Source organism: Ciconia boyciana, chromosome 11 (genome assembly GCF_034638445.1).
Source record: "Ciconia boyciana chromosome 11, ASM3463844v1, whole genome shotgun sequence".
In the NCBI taxonomy this organism is placed as follows: domain Eukaryota; kingdom Metazoa; phylum Chordata; class Aves; order Ciconiiformes; family Ciconiidae; genus Ciconia; species Ciconia boyciana.
In genome coordinates, this window is record NC_132944.1 from 4,008,870 (window position 1) to 4,029,966 (window position 21,097).

Genomic DNA, 21,097 nt, shown 5'->3' on the forward strand with positions numbered 1-21,097 from the left:
CTCCCTTGAGCAGGGATGCCTCTCAGGGTTACTCCTCGAGGTCAAGAGACCTCTTACCCAGCATCTGGTATCTATAATGAGGTAAGCAACATTTTACATTAGGCCTAAAAGTATATTGTACGCTAGTGACATTTATATATCCAGCTATTGCATAATCATTGGAAGTGTAGTAAGTATTAGCGTGTGTAACTGCTGTCTAAATCATTGTCTAATCATCATCTAAATTGCCATTTAAACCAGTGTCAAATCACTGTTCAGGACCTGTGGGTGATGTGGTGGTTGGAGGCTGTCATGGGTATAGCGATCATGAAATGATAGAGCTCCTTTCCTTCCTCGTTGCCTCTTCGTGGGCAGAAAAGCCCATCGGGTCTCCCAGGTTCCCCTGCCTTCCTCAGAGAGGACAGCTGCTCCCTACTTGCCTGAATCGACTTTCACGCTGCGTGAAGGCCTATCAGGAAGGCACTTCATGCACACACCGTAAGACCGCCTGTACTTTGCCTGAAGAGCAGAGGGTTGTGCAAACCTGTACAGCCACCCCACGGGATTTCCTTCGCGCCTCGGTCACCATTACTCTTTGAGTCAGCCTTCTAGCTCTCCGCCAACTTCCACAGAGCTGTTCAGCAGTCACTCTGCAACCAAATCTTTCCTCCTTCCTGCACTAGAAAGGTGCTTGCTGGTCTCCAACAGGAGGGAAATCCTTTCGCATGACCGACATTTCCCAGGCCCCTTCTCAGCCTCCCGTAGAGCACGTGTGGTTTTTTTGCTCTAAAGGGTGTCCGACGGGACTCAAGCCCTCAGGAACAGGTACTGCTCTGACTGCCCTGAACTCTGCGGAGTGACTTCCTCACCAGGTGTTTGCCATCTCTAGTAAAAAGGACTTTGTGGCTTCTACTGCACGAAGGAAGCCTTCAGCAGCGGGCCCAAACACCGCACCCCGGGCTCAGCCCCCTCCACCCAGGACGACACTCCGCACCGCTCACCGGGAGGAGCCACCGCCCCCCCAGCGCTTTCCCGCTCTTTCTGTGCGTGAGGCGGCCCCGCCCAGCGCTCCGTGCGCCGCCCCGCCCCTCCCTTCCCCGCCCCTCCGGCCGCCGCCCCGCCCGCTGCTGCTACCGCGGCCGCGCGGCGGCGCCCCGGGGGTGCCGGAGTCCCGGCGGAGCGCCCAGACCTCGCCCGCCCGCCCGAGGGAGGAGCGGCGGTGCTCATGGCGACTTGGCGGGGCGGCCTCGGCCTCCTCTGCCTGCCGCCGGTGAGAGCGGCGCCCCCGGGGAGGCCCTGCCGAAGCCCCCGGTACGGGGGAGCCCCGGGCTTCGAGCAGACCCCTCAGTTCAGACGCCCCAGCAGCAGTGGACATATCCTGCGCAGGCCAACGCTGGGGCCGGGCACGTGGTTTTGGGGGCCAAACCAGACATGCAACATCCCCAAATGCTGGCCCTGACCCCCGTCCACCAGCACAATAAAGTTAAATTAATCTCTGCACTCTCCCCTCCTGGCTGCCACCGGCGAAGGACCCAGCACTTCTCACCTCACCCATCCCTTTCCTCTTGCCTCCAGGTCCTTCTGCTGGGAGCACCGCCCAGAGCAGGCAGTGGAGGCGGCTCCGGAGGAGAACACCACCTGCCTCATCTGCCTGGAACTTGTGGGGGACAGAAAGTCCTACAGCACCATGGTGTGCCCAGCGTGCAAGCACGCCTGGTTCCACAGGGGCTGCATCCAGGTAGGAGCCGTTCCCTGGCCCCCGGGGCACGGCAGGCGCTCAGCAGCACCAGGGCCTCACTCACGCTCCTCATGTTTCTCCTGCAGGGACAGGCTGTGCGCGCTGGCATTTCTTGCTTCCAGTGCCCCCTCTGTAGAGATAAGGATCTCTTTCTCTCGGAAATGCTCGTCATGGGGATCCGAATCCCCAGGAGGTTGGTGTCCTTCTGCCCGGCTCACAAGACAGGAGAGCGCAAGCGCTGTGCCGTGCCAGGGCCTGCCCCAGCAGTCCTGGCCCTCCGCTGTCCCGTGCCTCTGGGCTTCAGCTTCACGAAGGAGTTGGAAACAGGGCAGGGGGGGAAGAGCAAGGACGCCCTGCGTCCGCCTTATGCCGCAGGGGCTCATCAGGTTTCCTTCCTCCTTCAGACGGCCATCATGGGAGAACAGCCACGCATATGCAGGACTAAGTGAGAGGCACAGCCGCTGCGATGCCAGTGAGTGCCTTTGTCCAGGAGGCAGGGAGCACGCAGAGGAAGAGGGGTAAGTTGCCAAAGCTGCACCCCGGGGCTCCGCACGGGATCTCTGTCTCGCCAAGGCCTCGAAGCAGAAGGACTAAGAGCAAGAGCTCTGCCGGACAATGCCGTGCTGCGGTCACTTTGTCCTCACAGCCATGAACCCGTTTGCTTCCCCAGGCCCTGGCAACTGCTTCTGTGCTGCTCCTGCGCTGCCGAGGGCACCCACAGACGCTGCTCCTACTCGAGGAACAGCACGGCCCGCTGGGAGTGCGACGGCTGTGCTGGCCTGGGCACCGGTAAGAGGCAAAGCATCCGGGTGCCCCTGGGCAGCGGGTGCCCAGGGTGGGCTTGGCAGAGCCTCTCTGCTCCAGCAGACCCTCTGCAGCACATAGGCCAAATGGACATAAGAACAAGACCTTATATGTAAAAATATCATTAATTCAACAACAAGCATACAGCTCCAGCAACATTTGTCCTTATTTATTAATATACACACTCAATTAAAAAGTAGAAAAAACACCTCTGTAAAGATATACAAATTACCCATTTCATAAGTCTTCCCTGTTACATATGTATTTTCATAAACTATAGTAAACTTTTACTCTGGAAATAATTCATTCCAGATATTTGTAAAGTAATCTCAAACAGGATCTCTCTTATGTTTGGTAGAATACAGGTTATATAGTCTTACAGACACTTGCTACTTTCTTAGTGTCTTTCTTACAGACTACTCACTCTTTCTGAACCCTGTTCAGCACTGGGGCCTGAGAACACACCAAATAACCCTGTGTTGTCTTTGTTACATGATCAAATGCTCAAAAATCTTGCAAAGCAGCAAGTCACATTTAAACGATGTAGAAAAGAAGCCCAAACCTTGGTACAAACATTGAATTGACACAATAAACATGTACGTATTTAAAACCAAAGTTTAACAGTCTTTTCCAATGTTATTTCCCATTAGATCTTTGAAAGACTAGAATTTTGAAAGTAACATTTTTCTGCAACTTCTTCAAAGAAACATGAAACATTTCTGACCAGTAAGGTAAGAAAGATTTATTGTTTTGCTTTCACTTTCCTTCTTGCATCCTTATGCTTCTTCCGGCATTCCTGAAAATATTTAAATTTTAAAATTGGTATTATGAGAAGTTTCTAATTCACCTGTTTGTCTCAAACAGTATTTTTACGTGCAGCAAAGTAACTGGTCCTGTACAGTACAGAGATTTCATAATTTACCTGACTGGACATCATAACATGATGTTATACCCACTTCTGTACTAAAAATTTTTAACTCCCTGGTAATTATAAAGTTTCAAGCCCTTCTAAAGGTCCTGAATTAATTTTTAATGCAAATTAAGCAAATAAGAAGCCGTGTTCCCTCCTCATGCTGAGCTTTCAGCCGCAGTTACCAAGTAACAGATGTTAAAATACTCACCTCAAGCAATAAGCTACGTCTTTCTTCCCAGCCATCTTTTTCTTCACTAAGGTCTACTGATCTGCAAAATAACTTAGGGCCCTCTGCACAAATCAAACAAATTAATATGGTTAAACGCTTCTGAATATGCTGTTGTTTGGAAATCTCATGAGCAACACAGCAATAAAGTCAGAAGGCCTATTCTTCATATTCCTCTCTTGCCCCCACAACATGGTTGGCTCAAACAGAAATGGTATGTATTACAGCCTTGCGTACTAAGAAAAAATGAAAGGCAGTAGCAGTTTTAATTAATATGCTGAAATATAAATTGCAGTGAAACAGCATCTGTTTCATTAAAAGCTCAGCACCATTATCCCACATCTCCCAAGAAAATTTATGCCTGTTAAGGATTCAGAGCTCAATTTTAACAGGCTCAGTTTTAATCAGATAAGCTGGAAGATTACAGTACAATAACTGTATTAACACAGTAACTTTTACACATACATTTAATGATGGTTATCAAACGTGTTTCAGGAAACAAACATTATTTAAGGCTGTCCAGATAATTTATTGTACAAAATATCAAAAACAATTGTTTTGGTGGCCTGTGGGTTGGTTTTTTTTAATATTTGGTGTGTTTTTTCTTTGTTTTGTTGTTTATTTTTTTTAACTATGAAATTAATTATATTCACAAGAAAAAAACCCACATTATTTAGGATCAAGAACCATGTGTGCATATGTGGCTGATAAGAATATTCAATATTCTTAACAGTAACACCAGAAACACAGAAAAAAGTTAAAGATCATATATATGCCTGAAAGGATCCAAAATGACAAGATAACTTGTCAAGTGATTTTTTTTTTTTTTTTTTTGGTAAGCCCTAAAAGACCAGCTACATATTAGGCAGTTATCTGAAAACAGGAAAGCAAGATAGCTGTTCAGCATTTATTTTACCAGAGCTTTCTCGTGGGATGTGCTACCACAATTCATACCACAAGTAATGATGGAAATTTGCAATTTTATTTTTTTTCTTGAACCTCCCATTTGTGTTTTGACTACAAAACATTAATAACTAGGCAGTATTTTTTTCTCATTGAATTTCAGTAAGAGTTAAAAAAAAAAAGGGGTGAATAAGTTCTGTTATACCTCTTAGTCGTTCATCATCTTTGGAGAAGAAGAAAAATCTAGCACTTTCTGTCTTTGGTAAAGAGAAAAACCTAGACAAACACAAAGGAATTTTAGCATCATAAAAGTTACTGTCAATTTCCATTAACACAAGTTAAAGCTGTAATGCTTCAGAGAAATGGTATGCATTGAGGAACATTACTCCATAGTAACCAAATACAGCTTTCTATAAAAAAATGTTTCTTAAGAAAACTTAATATATATTTGACTTCTGGCCAAACCCACTACCCAGTTAAGTTGTCATGCAGTGAACTAGAAACTTGGCTTTTATATTCAACTTCAAGTGTGGTATTGGGGTTTTTGAATATACGTTCTGTGCAACAAGGAAAGGTTTCCTAAGAAGACTTCATTGTTCAGAGATGTGGAATGAAGATGTTAGTTTACCATGACCTGAGTGCTGCTATTAATGTTCTCATAGCATCAAATGACTACAACCAAGCAGACAACAAATACAAATATAACTTGCATTTCTTTGTCCCTTTCACTTCCTGATGCCTCTGGTTCATCATCACCCTCAGAACTGCTGTCTTGGAAACGTGGATCTTCTTGCCATGTGACTTTTACGGGTTTTATTGTTTCAAGTATGTAGGGCTCTGCAATAATATCACAATTAAAAAAAATTATCAGATTATTCCCCTACTTGCCAGTAAAAATTTCTGCTTCAGAGTGAAACACTTAAATTAGAAAAGACAGATTTAAGAAGGACAGAAACCCTCCCTCCCAGGTTTTCTATCACCCTCTGGGCAGGTATGAATTTAGTTTGCTTTCTCATGTCACAAATTCACCCTCAAAATTCACAACGAGTATCATAACAGCATAGAGAAAAAGTGCAGGAGTCCTTCTGAAGCTTGCTGTTAGGGTGCAGGGTTCTATCAAGTCACTCCAACCTAACAATCATTATTAACTGAGTTGGGAGTAATTGTGCCTACTCATATTTTCAGCTTGCAGAAGTTGGAATAAAAGCTTTCTTTCACTGTGAACTACCTTAATAAGTTCCTTTGCAAAGAAACTCATAATGCCTTAGCTCATTCTTTCTGCGTGTTTAAGCTCTGTTATTTTCATGTATGTATTTCTGCCTATAGCATACAGAGCCAGATGCCAGAAGCCCAGTTTGCATATGGTAACTTAAACACATACCTGAGCCCTTACTACTTCACCTCACCAAAAGGACTGAGGTTATGAACCTACGGTACCCTTTTCTTTTAGTGTATAAGCACAGTACTTGTCTGGATGACCACAATAGAGAAGACAGCACCTGTACTGCGTCTCTCTGGCAACATAAAACGGTTTCCAAACCCAACCATAACTAGGCTATGAAACACAAACAGTATTTCATTCAAGAGAAAGATAAAAAAATTCTACTCTGGAAAAAGTGAGCATTTGCAAGTTTAAATTGTCCACAAAACACCTATAGTTTGTGCTCAGAAAAAAAATACTATCTACATGTTCTCCCTTCATGGTTTCCACATGACACACATGATCTTAAGTCAGGTTAAACAACAACAACAATCACAAAAATCACCTAAGCAACTGAGGTATGTGCAATGGAGACTTATCTTTTGTTTGTGTCAATACAGCAGCTAGCACAGTGGCCCTGTTGCCACCAAATAGGATTCTTATGCAATATAAACCAATAATTATTCATAACAGCAAATATAAGATGCAGTGCTGAAACGTGGTTCTCAGTGCTAAGAACTTTGTGAACTCTGAACCACATCTCCGCTCAGGTATTTTCCACATTGTTCTAGAGATCCCTTGCATACTCGGAACCCCATATTACTGCATTCAGAAGACACCAAATACTTTCTGAAGTCAGCAGAAATGTGGGGGTTTGTTGGTTTTTTGGGGGTTTGTTTGTTTTTTTAGGTATTTCAGTTAACTTCACACAGTTTCTTTTATTTCCTACATTACTACTTACTTTTTTTTAATCTTGATTTCATAACACTTGATTTTATCTTAGATTAGGATACCCCACTAATCATGTGTCATTCAGTTGCAATTTTCTAAACGTACAATAATAAAATTAAGTACATAATAAAACGTTCTTGGATCTTGGGGTCAGCTGTAAGATTTTATTTTGCTCATAGTACTACCTTAATTAACACACATTTTATTTAAAATCTCGTTGGTTTATATGAAACCTGATTTGACTTGTATATCATCTTTTTCACTGTTTATCTGAGAAATTTAGTGGATGACAGGAAGTTTTTCCATCACTGTTCAAAAAACAGTTAAATAATAGGTTCCTTCTCAAAACATCCCTTTCAAAATTTGTGGGATGCAAGCATGACTTAACTGTGATTACACTACAACAATCTTGGCAAGTATAAGAGAAAATCATAATGATTTTCCATAATTACTTACTTTTGCCTCTGAAAATCCCCTGGATTCTGAATTTCTATACCCTATATAACGCTACAGTGCCTGACATAAGCTACTCATTAGAAATTGTACTATTATATATGTTCTGCTGTTACCTTCTTTTACGCCCGACTCCTCCATGTCTCCAAAGAAGGAAAACGTGAAACCACTAGACTCCTGAGCTACATTACTCCCAGCGTTAGATCCCAAATGGTCAGGTGGGGTAGAGTCCTCTGCATCGTCTTTGTCCCAGGGTATTTCTTCATTTTTTTCTGGTTTGCTCTTTGAAGATCCAAACAGCTCTTTTAAATCCACAGCAATATCATAATACATTTCTTTAGACACTTCAGGCAGTTTCTCACTCTCTTCCCTCTTCTTCTTCCTTTTAGCTTTACTGAAACGAGATTGTTAAAGGATAGTAACAGAGCACATATATTTTTAAAAGAAAGGTTCCCTAAGAGGCAACCTTGCTATTAATGTCTTCCTAAACTTATCTAAGCACATTAATGAGTAGTTCACTTCTAAGGTTTGGGTTGGATTTTTTTGTTGTGGTTGTTTTTTTTTTTTTTTTCCTCCTTAGCAATTCCAGGTTCTGGCAATAGGATATTTGCTACTGCCAGAAATAGGTTTATAGGGCAGCACGACTATCCATTTGGTTTAGACTTTTGACCCATTTCTTTTCACCTCCTGCAATTTACCCACCCTTTGAGGGTAAGCAGTGGGGAAACATCTGAGGTTTGACTCTAAAGGCAGGAACAAGTCTACTTTGTAATTAATCACATTCTGAGTTTTCACTTAATATGCAATAGCATATAAATATTAAGATATTTAGGACAGATTTCTTTTCTGGCAAAAGATATCTTAAGAGCTAATATTTTTTTCTCACAGATTTGCAAATCTTACAGTCCATGACGTGAAGCAAAGGGAGAGCCTGAAGGCGAGAAAGGAAGACAGAAAATGGCATGCAGAGACTAGATGGACTAGAAAGAAAAGATGACATTACATGATGTTTTTAGTGGTCACAATTCTTATTATATATTGATTTTAGCAATAACAGAGAGAACTAAAGAAAAAACAGAGCAGTCTGCATAGTTTCAAACTCAGTCTTCTGCTATAGCTATCATTCCATGGGAAGAAACATCACAATTATAGTTGCCAAGCTGTAATATTACCTCTCTTTTTCTGTAGCACTTGGTTTCCTTTCAAAAACTGCATGGTCCTGTCTTGTGGGATCATAGCGGAGGGCATTAATATCTCTATAAAAATAGAAAGGAAAAGAAAAACCATGAGATATTCTAAATGCTCTACTGAAAGCTATCCTAAACTTTTACAGTCAGATTCAAATTCACATTGACTTCTTTACCAAAAAAGCTCCAAATCAATCAAAAACCTAACTGGCATTTAGAAAGTACCTGCTAGTCAGTGTCCGGGTCAGGAAAAATTGTAAACAGAAGTGACTTTAATCAAATTGTAATATTTCATATAAAATATAGACCTGAAGTTGTGTGTGTTATACAGTAAGTTTATACCTGCACCTGTTGATCATTTGAGGAGCTCTATCAATATAGCTATCCGTACCAATATACCTATCTATATCCATTTCTTCTAGTACCATTGCATAAATTCAAATAGTCCAAGGGGAAAAAAAAACAAAAAACCCCAAAACACCACCAACAAAAAACCCCCACAAAACAAAAAACCCCAAATGCAAAAAAACATTATGCCCGCCTTTCAAAATGTAAACATTTTTGGGACTTTCAGCTAAAGCAGTCTAAGGTTTAGACTGACCCCAATACTAGTGTAGCAAAGCGCACGCTGCCTTATGGCAATGCAAGAAGGTAATCACTTATTTCCCTCCTCTCCCTCAATTAATGCTTAGGGCATAAATTAACTGCTTTTAAATGGCTACATACTATATCATTAACTAGGTATTAGAGAACACTGTCATTCACAAAACTTTCCTAAGGTGACCTCTGGGGTTGCACGGATTATTTCCCCCTCTGCTTAGTCTTTAGAAAATACATGAAAATTTGTACAGAAGTCATAGAATTAAATATGATTGTGCAGCGGTCACAATGGTATTTAGCAATCAGCAGCCAACTAATGCAACTCCAACAGTGACTGTTGGTAAAAATTTACTAATTCCACACTATTGCGTTACCCTTAACACTACTAACTTCCACCAGTTCAGTCCACAGACCAATTTATGTTAAAGTTCATAGTTAAATGTCACAACACTTCCAATAGTACATTTCCAAACCTATCTCATCATCCTCTAATGAAAGTTAGAGCATGCCCAGCAGCAAGATGTAACAAATTCCTAACCTAATTAGGAAATTTCTCAAAAGCAGAAATACAGGAAAAAAAAAAATCTCCACTGAAAAAGAAATTTGATGCTAATCACCTATAACCTTATTAACTGCTATGGCAGTTGGAGTCTAACTTACTGACCTACTGCCCAACTCACATGTTCTTTGTTTAGCCAACTTAAGTTTGTCTCCACAGAGAACAGAAATATATCTTACATAGGCAAGGACTTACTAAAAATATTAATTTTCATAACCAACAATCCAATCATTCAAAATCTACTAGAAGAAACTCAAGCAGGCATCCAATATTTTTTTCTCTGAAATAATAATTACCAGCTGTATAATCTATTGGACACTCGAGTTGGGAAACTGCATTAAAGGCTGACTTCAAATGCACACAACAGAGAAGGAAATACTTTTCTCAGTCAGCTAGGCAGAAATGTTGGTTGTGAAACATTGGCACAAATTAAGCCTTCCTACAATTCATTCTTTTCTGATAATGGATAATTCATACTTGAACTTCTTAGCACTTGTGGCTGTTTTAGTTGCCTTAGGGTGTTCCAGGTTGATATTCAAGAGGCTTCCCAGTATTTGCATATTTTTCTTTTTCTCTGCAGCAAGCTCTTCTTCCTCATCTGCCTTCAAGATGTTTGTCTCTGCTAAGAGAAAAAGAAATACATTATTTTTTCCTCACTATGACCTGAGTAAGCCTGTAATATTTGATATATAACATTACTACAGTACTAGAAGAGCTCACACACATCAACTTGTCACTTCCTTTACTTTAAAGCTAGTTAGAGGCTTTCTTCCTTGGCACTGTAGAAAATCTTTGATTACAAGTGTCATGGGCATTTATTTCATGTAAAATCAGATCAGTTATTTAACCTGTTCCTGGCTTGTATCACATAACTGTGCAACTACTCTGCCACTGATAGATGCCGTACAGAAGACCGCATTAAAGCAACAAAGCGAGTAGCAGAACTAGGCAAAAATTCAAGTTTCAGAAACAAATCTCAATCTTGAGAACTAGGTTAACAATTTGGGGGGGGGGGGGAGAAGTAAATGTTTGCCTTTTTCAGCTTTTCTGTCTTCTGCTGTTTAAAAAAAAAAATAAAATATTTCTTTCTAAGGCTGACAAATCAGCTGTGGACTGCAGGATGGCTACAAAACAAACAGTATGAATGAATGTAATGGTCAAAAAGTTTAATAAGTCACCACTTTTCCTGTGAAAAACATAGATAAACACATTCTGATATCATCCTGTATTAAAAAAATATTTTCAAATGTTGATTTATCAACCAAGTAAGTCTCATTCAGCTATTACAAATACTTTTGCAACATATACATTTAAGAAAACACAGCTACCGATATGTGCTATGTACAGCCACAACAGAGTTGGGTTATTTTCTTTAAGGAATCACCAAAGAAGCAAAAAATAAGATGCTTCAAGCATCCAAACTTAAGACTCCATGATATAGCTCTATTACTATCATTAACCAGGAAATATGAGCAGGTTTACCTTCTTCTTCACTGTCACTTTCGAGGAATCGAGCATCCATACGAAATCTTTCATCTGTGCCAAATCGTGACTGCAATTTCAAGAGCTAAACAAAATGAAATAGATCCTATTAAGCGCTGGAGAAGAAAATCATGAACATCCAGTAACTTTTTTTTTAACTTTAATTATGGCAACATACTAATAACCTTTAGCTCTTGAGGTCTTTTCCAGAAATTTCTTTGTATTCAAAGATGACAACATCAGAGAAACTCCTCCCACTCCCCAACACACGTTATTTCCTCCATGGCTACTTTTTCCACACTGTTTAAGAGAATTCTATTGCAAGTTTGTCAAAATCATATTCAGCAAGTATGCAAACCTACATGTTATATTCTTCTGAAGTGGCGTTATGGAGACTTAGAAGAAAACTAAATTACAGTAATGGGTTCACTCACTTTTTCACCAGCTTTGCCTTCAAACTGGGGCTTAATGTTGAATCTCTTGTCGTCTGTATCATCTTGCTCATCCTCGCTGCTTTCAAACAGTCTGCCCGAAGTTTTAGGAGCAGATTCATCCTTTGTTAAACACAAAATAAATATAGAAAAGCAGCCATTTACCTAAGCTTGAGAAAATAAATCAGTATCAACTTTGTTCACATGCTTTCCAGTTTATCTGAAAAAGTGAATTTCTAGAACAACCAGCTCACTTGTTGATCCATGCGCTTCAAATCTTATATTGTATACACACCTTGTACAATTCTGTTTTACAGTTAGGACTATTAACTTTTACCATAGGCAAAATATCCATGTAAAGGGTAACTCAGGTTTTACAATATGAGAGAGTTAGGTATAAAAATCCAACTTTCTGATTATGTCAAGAGAGATCAATTTAAAAATATCAATGTCTAATTATACCCTTTCTGAACAAGCCTCATTTATGGTATAAACTCTAGGACATAGTTTAAGTCAGTTGATAAATATCAATTATTAGAAAAGGTAAGTACTCCATGGCTTCAAAGCAATTTTCCATAGAATTAGAGGTTCTTTTAAAGAAAAGGAAAAATACAGGGCAGGGATTCTAAATACAGGGTAAGAGATATATATGTAAAAAAAGTGGTAAATGTGAGGAAAAGAAGGTTTTAATAGTGAGAATGGTCCTAATCTTACTACATTTATGAAGAAAAAACCCAACAAAAGCAAAACCAATGGTTTAAAGCTTTAGCAGAGATGTGACTAACAAATGTGATGATACAAGAGGTTCTATTCCAGACAAAAGTACTTAATTGTGCTGAAAGTACGGCGGTAAAATCCTGAGGAGTCTACTAAATACGGTCTTAATTAGGTAAGATGTAAAGAGGAAGTCCCACACAACTGCTTTAGACCCTAACATAACTTTAAAAACAAGACACTGCATTAATACAGATTCTTTGTCCACAGTGTTGGAAAGAGCAGAGTCCTTCTATACTACTCAAGCCAAATCTCTTCCCCTTCCTTTGACTAAAAGCAGCAAAATTTCAAAACTAATTATGTGTAAGCCCTATAACTTAAACATTCTTTTTCTTTTAATCAGTTAGAATATCTTTTATACAAATCTCAATCTCCTTACAAATTCCCCAAGTTCTCCAGCTTTATCAGATGCATGGTTAAGTCCTTTAAAACCTGTTTCATGTTAGCAAAAAAAAAAAAAAAGAATCATTCATATTAATTCAAACCTTATCTACTTTTTTCTGTCACGTCACTATGAAAAATAGTCTTCAGAATAAGAGGCATAGTCATATCGATATGGGATTACCTTACAGAATGCTGGACTTTTTCCCCATAACACTTACTTCTTCATGCACATTTCCCAAACTCGCATCTTTCTTCATAATTTCATCTACTTCAGCTTCACTTTCCACATCTGAATTGAATATGATGTGTTTATGCTTGCCTGCTGGCTGGCTATCCTATGTAAAAGTGAAACTGTCAAGTCAAACATATCAAACACTTGCTACAGTCATACATAAATATCTAAAAGACATTTCCATGACATGAAAGGAAGAATCTACCATTCTTCTTGCAACTCTAGAGACATTGCAGGAATTAGGTATGCATCATTTTGTATACACTCAAAAGAAAACTGGCCATGTACTCAGAAATTCCAGAATATGATTTTAAAGTATCTTAAACTACATCTATTAATTTCCCTTTTTCTTTTACTGCATACTGTTCAGATAGAACTTGTGAGTGTAATTACCAGATTTGAAAGAGCTCCTTGAATGAGTTTCTTCTGTAATTCTCTCTCTTTCTGTCTCTCTTCTAGAGCTGCCAGCCTCCTCTGGTTGTCCTGCAACTGTTTCTTTTTTGTATTAGGTTCCTTTGAAGCGGTAGCATGAAGACAAAGCTCCTTATTTTCCAGAAGGTTTGTCTTCCCATTCTCACATTTACTAGCTTCACATTCTGGAATTTTATTGCTTACATCCCTCTTCAATTTTTTTGAAAGCAGTTTTGGGCTTTTCTGTTGTGGTTTAACGTGTTTCTGTGACACTGCAGCATTAGTATCCATGTCACTGCTCTCATCTTCACTCTGATCAGTACTAGGAACACCATCTCCATGCTCTGAATTTTGGTCTTCTTGTGAAGAACTCGCATCTTTGCTCTTTCCTTGTAAATGTGGTCGGGAAGCAAGCTGATCACTCTCATCTGGTAAGGAGGCAGCATCTGACAATTCCCTGTGCTGTTCACGATGCGTATTTTGTCTCTTTTTACTGCTGACTTCAAGTGAATACAATGGATGGTTCTTAGACTGCCTTTTAGATGACTCCTCCCCACAATAAGAGGTACAAGCTTCAAGACCTGAACTTTCTACAGACCTCTTCTTTAAACCAGTGCTGTCCTTAGTTAACTCTTTTTCACAAAGGGACCCCATTCCTCTGAAAGGCTGATATTTCGAATGTGAATTATTTTGTCCCTTAGAGCTTTCTTCATCAGCATTCTCCTCCCCTGCTAAAATCGCAGCAACTACATCTTCAGGACAGATACATTTTTTTTTAACTGCAGGGTGAAATTTAGAAAGTTTTGTTTTATTTACAACATTAGCCTTAGAATTTTCTTCAACACTGTGCTGACTAGAACTCTGTGTACCGTCTGATTCGTCTACTGGTGTCCCAGTGTTTTCAGTAGCTAATGCTTTTAAGTCATCTAATGTAAGGTCTAAGCGGTAACAGTTTTGCATCATGGATTCATAATCAGAACTGATTTCAGACTCCTCTTTCTCAGGCTCTGAATAAGAGCTTTCACTATCACTTGTCTTTATTGTACTGTTAACTGCTGTACTCTGCAAGGCAGCAATTTTGGATTTTTTCATTTTCCCTTTTCTTTCAATGTATTCTTCTTTTAAATTGCAAGTTTTCAGTGAGGAGTCATTTACCAAATCACATTTTTTGTGAGTTAATATTTCTTTATTTTCCACCTTCACCTGTTTAGAATCCTCTAAAATTGCAGTTTTCCTGCTACTTAGATCTGGAGTTTTACTTTCAGCAATAATTTCATCTGTATCTGCTGAATCATAACCATTATCGCATTCCACAGTCTCTTTCTCTCTATAACTTCCGTTGATACCTTTCTTCATGGCAGCTGGATTACTTAAGGACCAGTGACTATTGTATTTTAATTCAAAATTATCCTCAACAATTTCCAAGTGGTCACTTTCAGTCTCAACATTTTCAGCTTTCTGTATTTCTATCTCTTTCTTTACCATTGCTCTGATTTCCTCTTCAGAATCAATGTCACTATCAGAAACACTCATATTATTTTGAGCTGTAACTCCAGGAACATTGCTTTTATTTGATAATAAACCTCTCCCTGATATTTTACTATTAAGACTGCTTGATGGAGGCAATTTAGACTTCTCACTGGATTTGGATTTTGATCTTTGATCTAGCTGTGATGAGCTTGTGTTTTTTGAACGTGACTGGCACTCAGAAGAGAGAACTACTGCTCCATTCAGAGCTTCACTGCCCAGTTGCCTCAGTTTTTTAGGTGACTTCTTGGTTATAGGGAACTCTCCTTGCCGCTTCTTGTTTATGCTGTCATCTCTCCCTTCCAAGTGCCAAGTAAGCTCAGATATAGGAACTACACGTGTCAAGTCTGGCTCCAGCTTTCTCAGGTTATGGCAATATTTTGATGGGTCATATTTCACAATGTTAGTCCGAGTTAAGGAATTAAAACAACATGATTCTTTCAGCAAGCAGACTTCCAGTCTTTATGAACAAGTTAAATTCTGCGTGAAAGGACAATGAAGAGTCATTTTTAATGTTATGACCACAAGCCTTTAAGCAACTGACTCACAGTCGAAAAAAATTATTCAAATCACACAAACTTACTGCAAGATTTACTAGGGGAGTTCAGTAAATCAAGTATGACAGAGTAGTCAATATTAAGACCATTAAGCAAATGTTTCCCCATATGACGAAAGAACAAAAGGAACTGTGCCTATGCCCAACCAATAGGAAAAGGATATTTTATTTTTTTGTGGATCCCTAAGGTGCAGAACAGGCAAGACTCTGCCAAATTTACCAACAACCCATTTCTAAAAGAAAATAAAAATAATCAGTGTTAAACAAAAAAGGAATACCAGTAACCCTGGCATAAAACAAGATGTATATTCTTTGATAACAGAAACACTAATAAAGAACTATCTATGACATTCTTTTTTTGTTTAGTCTCTTAAGTGAGATATATTCGTACTGTGCAACTTAGCCAGCTTCCTTCTCAAATAAAGAACCAAAGCCAACCAAATTTCTACAACCTGCAAATAGAGAGTGACAATAAAGAACTGAATGTATTTACTTTACAAGTACTTTTTTTAATATATGGCTTCTGCTTTATGAATTAACAGTGGTAACTATACAGACAGGATCACTATTATTTTGCCCTTTTCCCCTTTCCCACTAAAAAATTAAAAATCCCCCCATCACCCTCCAAAAGCATTCTGTGCTTAGCAAATAATTTTGAAAACTTTGTAGTAAATGTAATTTTTGTTGCCTAAATTTGCATGTTCAGTGATTTTATTCTAAGTCTTACTTTTGTACGTATGTGTAGACCCTGATCCTGAATATGCTGAAGCACAGAGAATAGTTCCTGACAACCCAGCCGTCAAAAATGTATATGATGTATAAAAATAAGACATTCTCTTTACATGCTTTTAAGGGTGACACGAAGATATTCCCAACATCAGTGAGTAACAAAGCATTTACTAATTTAACACAACAAGAGGACAGTATGATCAAGATTATTTCCAGTCATTACAAAGAATGACAGGAGTATTCTACATGTCTACACATAAGGTATTTCTTTAGACTACTTTTCACAAGTTGGACTGTCACACTTCATAAAAGTTTCTTTACATAAAGTGTAGAGATTTGACATAAATTTAGATGTAATAAGCTTGTGCCCAGTTCTAGGTTTTGTTTCATTTTAATTCTCCATACATCTACCCCACCATACCTTGTGGTCTGGCACCTCTGTACCTGGTACTGCTTTCATGTGAAAGTCTACAACTCCAGCCTTTTTCAGTGATTCTAACAGACACGCTTTGTCATTTTGCTGTGGCTTTTCCTTCCGCAGCTTTGCCTCCTCCCTCTCCATGGTGAGCCTGTACCAAAAAGTACATCATATATGAAAAAAGGTCTGCCTGTGTGCTAAATTATAGCTGGCAGTGACCCTCTCCCACAGAACAGTAACTATTCACTACTTAAGGCATTGACATATCTGCTACCTTTAAAGGAGTAGTGATGCAAAACATGTTGCAGTATCTAATATGCATCAACAGTCCACCAATGTCAATAAAAACTAGAAAGAATAAGAGCGTAGCAGATGAAAGCACAGCCATAATGTTATTAGATAAACAGAAAAAGGGTAAATTTAGCAACAACATACTTTTAAACATTGATTTTTACCTGTGCAAAAAGCTTTCTTTGGCCAACTCAATTTGTAGTGTCCCCCCTTTCCATTTTGTTTTATTTAAAATTGACACGCCTGCAAAACAAGGAGAAGGGATATGAATATTTTCTACATTAAAAAAATACACCTTAGACTTAACTATGCCTCTTTCTATGATAGTTTGAAGTTTCTCTAGCATGATCCATTACTCAGCTCATTTAAGTTTGTATATGAAAGGTCTAATAGCCTAATCTTACACAAGAAGGTCTACATCCAAAATTAAGGTTCTGACTTCAAGAGAGTCATTCAAGTCTGTATGGTTCAGTTCAAATACAAACCTGAAAATTCAGATACATGTACCCTGAAGTTTCTATGTTACTGTCAGATAGGCTCTTCTCTGCTTAGCTTCTTCTGTACTTTGAAAAACATAGTTAAGGAGTACTGAAAACCAAAGGAGAGAGTGTTGTACTTAGAACTTAAGGAAGCTAAGTATCAAGGGCTGGGTTAGCTTTTAGTCACACTCAGACAGCTTTCCTATTCCTAATGGCAGCACTACCTAGATAAAAGGGCACATTACTAATCCCTCTCTTTGGGTATAGGTATCTTCACCTGCTGTTTTGCTGCTACGTATTATGCAGGTGGTTTTATAACCCTGCCAGTAGTTTTGTAATCCAACTATTTTGGGATTTGCAAAATTGCTTGTCCTGGTTTCGGCTGGGATAGAGTTAATTTTCTTCCTAATAGCTGGTATAGTGCTGTGTTTTGGATTTTAGTATGAGAATAATAGTGATAACACGCTGATGTTTTGGTTGTTGCTAAGTGGTGTTTACACTGCTCAAGGACTTCTCAGCTTCCCATGCTCTGCCGGGTGCACAAGAAACTGGGAGGGGGCACAGCCAGGACAGCTGATCCAAACTGCCCAAAGAGCTATTCCATACCCTATGATGTCATGCTCAGTATATAAACCGGGGGGAGTTGGCTGGGGGGTAGCGATCGCTGCTCGGGGACTGGCTGGGCGTCAGTCGGCGGGTGGTGAGCAGTTGTATCACTGTTGTTTTTTTTCACCTGGGTTTTTGTTCCTCTCTTATTCCCTTCTTGTTTTCCTTCTCATTACAAGTTATTATTATTTTGTTCCAATTATTAAACTGTTCTTATCTCAATGCACAAGTTTTCTTACTTTTGCTCTTCCAATTCTCTCCCCCATCCCACCGGGGGGGTGTGGGTGGGGAGGGTGAGCGAGCAACTGGGTGGTACTTAATTGCCAACTGGGGCTAAACCACAATAGTCCCTTCTGGTGCCCAACATGGGGCACAAAGGGTTTGAGATAACAACAGATTAACTAGAGTGTATTAATAAATTTAGATCTGTTAGTAGTTGCAGGCCACGATATTAATTCATCTGTTCTCAATATTGTTAATTGTTACTGTCATCTCACTGTGACACGCCCAAAAAGGAATAGCCCTTTGGTCAGTTTGGATCAACTGTCCTGGCTGTGCCCCCTCCCAGCTTCTTGTGCACCCGGCAGAGCATGGGAAGCTGAGAAGTCCTTGAGCAGTGTAAACACCACTTAGCAACCACCAAAACATCAGCGTGTTATCACTATTATTCTCATACTAAAATCCAAAACACAGCACTATACCAGCTACTAGGAAGAAAATTAACTCTATCCCAGCCAAAACCAGGACATTGCTTTAAGAGAAGCATGCTTTATGTGAACTCTCCTTCTGGGTTTCCTTTCATGTCAAGTCACTTTAATGTTTTATGGACCTGATGAAAGCCTTTGAAGCATGTTTCCTACACCTTTTCATAAAAGGGTTAGAACTCATAAATCACCTATTTCAGTCACAAGGAATCTTTTTAATCTGCTTACATCTACTTACCGAAAACTCCAGTAAAGCAACTTCCATAAAATTGCAGCTTAAAGAAAATGGAATGACTATGACAACAGAATAAAACAGGGTCTACCTTGACCACAGCCTGATTTGACAACATTAGGTGCATTATCAGTAAGGCAACTTGGCTCAAAAACATAAATTACTTAAAAAAAAAAAATACTTACACTTTCTAAGATCTGCATCAGAAATGCTGACACTCATGTAAGCAAAAGTTTTCATAGGGTTCCCTGCTCAAGGATAAACACTCAGTTAATTTCTATATAATTTCAGTGTTTCCTTTAAAACCAAAAATTAAGCTATTTCCTGAAAATAAAGGGTCTCTGAAGCAAAAATTCCATTTCACACTACAAACTGAAAAATAATTCAGTTTTAAAGGATGATACAAAACTGTTACCCTGATCATCTTTTCTGGTAATAATCTCCGTATCCAACACATGCCCAAACTTGCCAAATCTTTCTTGCAGTTCAGCCTTAGAAACCGTATGGCCAAGCCCTCCAACATATAAGCGTTTTGAAACTTGGTTCTTCTCCATGTTGAAAAGTCAAGCTGTGACACCTGTAACGTGCGCTCTGTTTTCCTGCGAGAAGATAATAACAGTTCACCAACGCTTACATTGTAGGTATTAATGCAATCACCGTACCACATGATGGAACTAATCGTTCCATCAGAAGTCCTCCACAAAGAACCTTTTGAGAAGCTCTTCTTTGCTTTGCACTAGGTTACGGGCTCTGCTCCAGTCCAGCGCCAGTGAACACCGCATATGCTGTAAGTAACCAGGGCTGAGGCGCTGGGTTATTTTTTTTAACCTCTGAAGCATACGGCTGGGTGCGTGACAGTAAGCGTAAATAGCTCTTAGCAGTACAGCCTTTCTAAAGAGCTCCTAAACGAAGCAGGGGAGAGGGGAGAGGGGAGAGGGGAGAGGGGAGCGGGGAGCCAGCCCCAGCCCCCCAGGAGAGCCCGAGGCACCCGCCGAAGCCCTCGGGACCCGCCACCCCCGAAGGGACGCTGCAGCTCTCCCTCACCGCCTCCATGTGCGATCCCCGTAGCGCCACACAATTTATTTTCCCCCTCACATCCCTTCCTAGAGCTCACTCGGAAAAAAAGGGTTCCGCTTCCCGGGGCCGTTGGATTCTGATTGTCTCCTCTTCTCTTTCGGGTTCCTGTTTCCGGCCGGTCAAGCATGATGGGAGCACACCGGTTAGGCGTAACTAACCAGGAAGAAAGGTAGGGGGATTTTCCGCAAGACATAAGTAATTAAAAAAAAAAAAAAAGGAAACGGCTACCGAAATAATGCTTTTGCCATGCACCTCAATAACGACCTCAGGAGCAGTCCTTCAAGCGGCCCTGTTGTTTCGCGAGGGAGGAATGAAGGCGCGGTCGGCGCCCCCTGCTCGGGCAGCAGCTGTGGTAGCGGCCAGGCCAGCGGCGGCTGGTTGGGCGCGCAGTTCGAAGGCGCGGGGCGCGAGCGGTGGCTGGGCGGGCGCCTCTCTCCTCAGTGCTGGCCGGGTCTGGGGCTTCCTCCGCTCCTTGGGGTGCTGGGGCTGCAGCCTGCTCTCCTCGGCGTGCGTTGTGCCTCCCGGCGGTCTCTGGCACCCGTGAGCCTCAACCTGTGTCGTGGGGCGGGCTGGGGTAGCACCGGCTCTCTGGGTCGTGCTTCCAGCCGTTACCTTGTGAGACGTGAAGGCTAGAAGCAAAACAACGAAACACAGAACCCCACCAGCTCGTTTCTCACAAACTCTTGGATGCTCTTCCTGTGGCAGCATAGAAGCAAATACTTAGGGGTGTATACGGGCAGGTATGTAGAAAATGTGAAATGTTTACCGTTAATGCACAAATATATATGTCTGTGTGTGTGCTTAGGGTGAGGAGAAATGATTGTTTGTCGTTAAATTTATGTTTTATTTAACGGAACGTATGTACGGGTATTTTTTCTGGAGGAAATGCTCTTTGAAGTTATAACTAGTCTTCGAGTCTTCTGCAGTCTAGTAAAATCACTTGAGTTAAAATAGCTGTAAGCAGTATATGTGTTCTGTTACTGTTTTCAAAACAGCTAGCCGTTAAAAGAGGAATTGGCTAACAACCTAGGGTAAAGTTCTGGCTATTGTAGTGTTTTTCTTTTTCCCAACGTACTCTTTATTATGACCAAAACTTTCTTCAATATATCCAGTTAAAAAAAAAACAACCAACTAATAGGATGCATTAAAACTTGGAGAACTTCTATTTCTTCTTCCCACTGATCTTGTTTGTTGTCATACATTGCATGAGATTGCTTTAAAATTCCAGAGGAAGTCATGACTAGGCACAA

The 21,097-nt window shown here is 40.3% G+C and overlaps 2 protein-coding genes across 8 annotated transcripts in view; one reads left to right on the plus strand and one right to left on the minus strand.

Annotated features, from left to right (window-relative positions):
- Positions 1–2,678: 2,678 nt before the first annotated feature.
- NOL8 (nucleolar protein 8) lies at positions 2,679–19,938 on the minus strand. 7 transcript variants are annotated; one of them, XM_072876168.1, is made up of 17 exons: positions 19,885–19,938; positions 19,186–19,369; positions 18,956–19,018; positions 16,914–16,992; positions 16,462–16,609; positions 15,474–15,544; positions 13,211–15,155; positions 12,804–12,920; positions 11,431–11,550; positions 10,997–11,081; positions 9,992–10,136; positions 8,341–8,424; positions 7,285–7,562; positions 5,274–5,400; positions 4,769–4,839; positions 3,643–3,725; positions 2,679–3,317 (listed from the first exon to the last, which is right to left on the minus strand). In XM_072876168.1, exons 2-17 carry the CDS (start codon positions 19,322–19,324, stop codon positions 3,264–3,266), a joined length of 3,609 nt encoding a protein of 1,202 aa, XP_072732269.1. In that variant the 5' UTR covers positions 19,325–19,369; positions 19,885–19,938; the 3' UTR covers positions 2,679–3,263. The 7 variants fall into 7 exon arrangements, with proteins under 7 accessions (XP_072732269.1, XP_072732271.1, XP_072732270.1 ...); XM_072876170.1 differs by having other exon boundaries at positions 19,240–19,369; positions 19,815–19,914; XM_072876169.1 differs by having other exon boundaries at positions 9,992–10,133; positions 19,815–19,914.
- A 274-nt stretch (positions 19,939–20,212) lies between these two features.
- CENPP (centromere protein P) overlaps positions 20,213–21,097 on the plus strand; it is a 153,260-nt gene continuing 152,375 nt past the window's right edge. Inside the window, exon 1 of the mRNA XM_072875995.1 lies at positions 20,213–20,587. The gene's annotated coding sequence lies outside the window, so the exon portion shown is untranslated. The remainder of the gene's footprint in view (positions 20,588–21,097) is intronic.

What these genes read in the sequence shown, in the direction of transcription:
- NOL8 (XM_072876168.1), bottom strand. Translation starts at nt 19,324, where the DNA reads ATGGAGAAGAACCAAGTTTCAAAACGCTTATATGTTGGAGGGCTTGGC. An exon ending in AAAGAAAGCTTTTTGCACAG is followed by an intron (nt 16,610 to 16,913) that starts GTAAAAATCAAT and finishes TTTTTGGTACAG; the next exon opens with GCTCACCATGGAGAGGGAGG. An exon ending in AAGGAGCTCTTTCAAATCTG is followed by an intron (nt 12,921 to 13,210) that starts GTAATTACACTC and finishes ACTTTTACATAG; the next exon opens with GATAGCCAGCCAGCAGGCAA.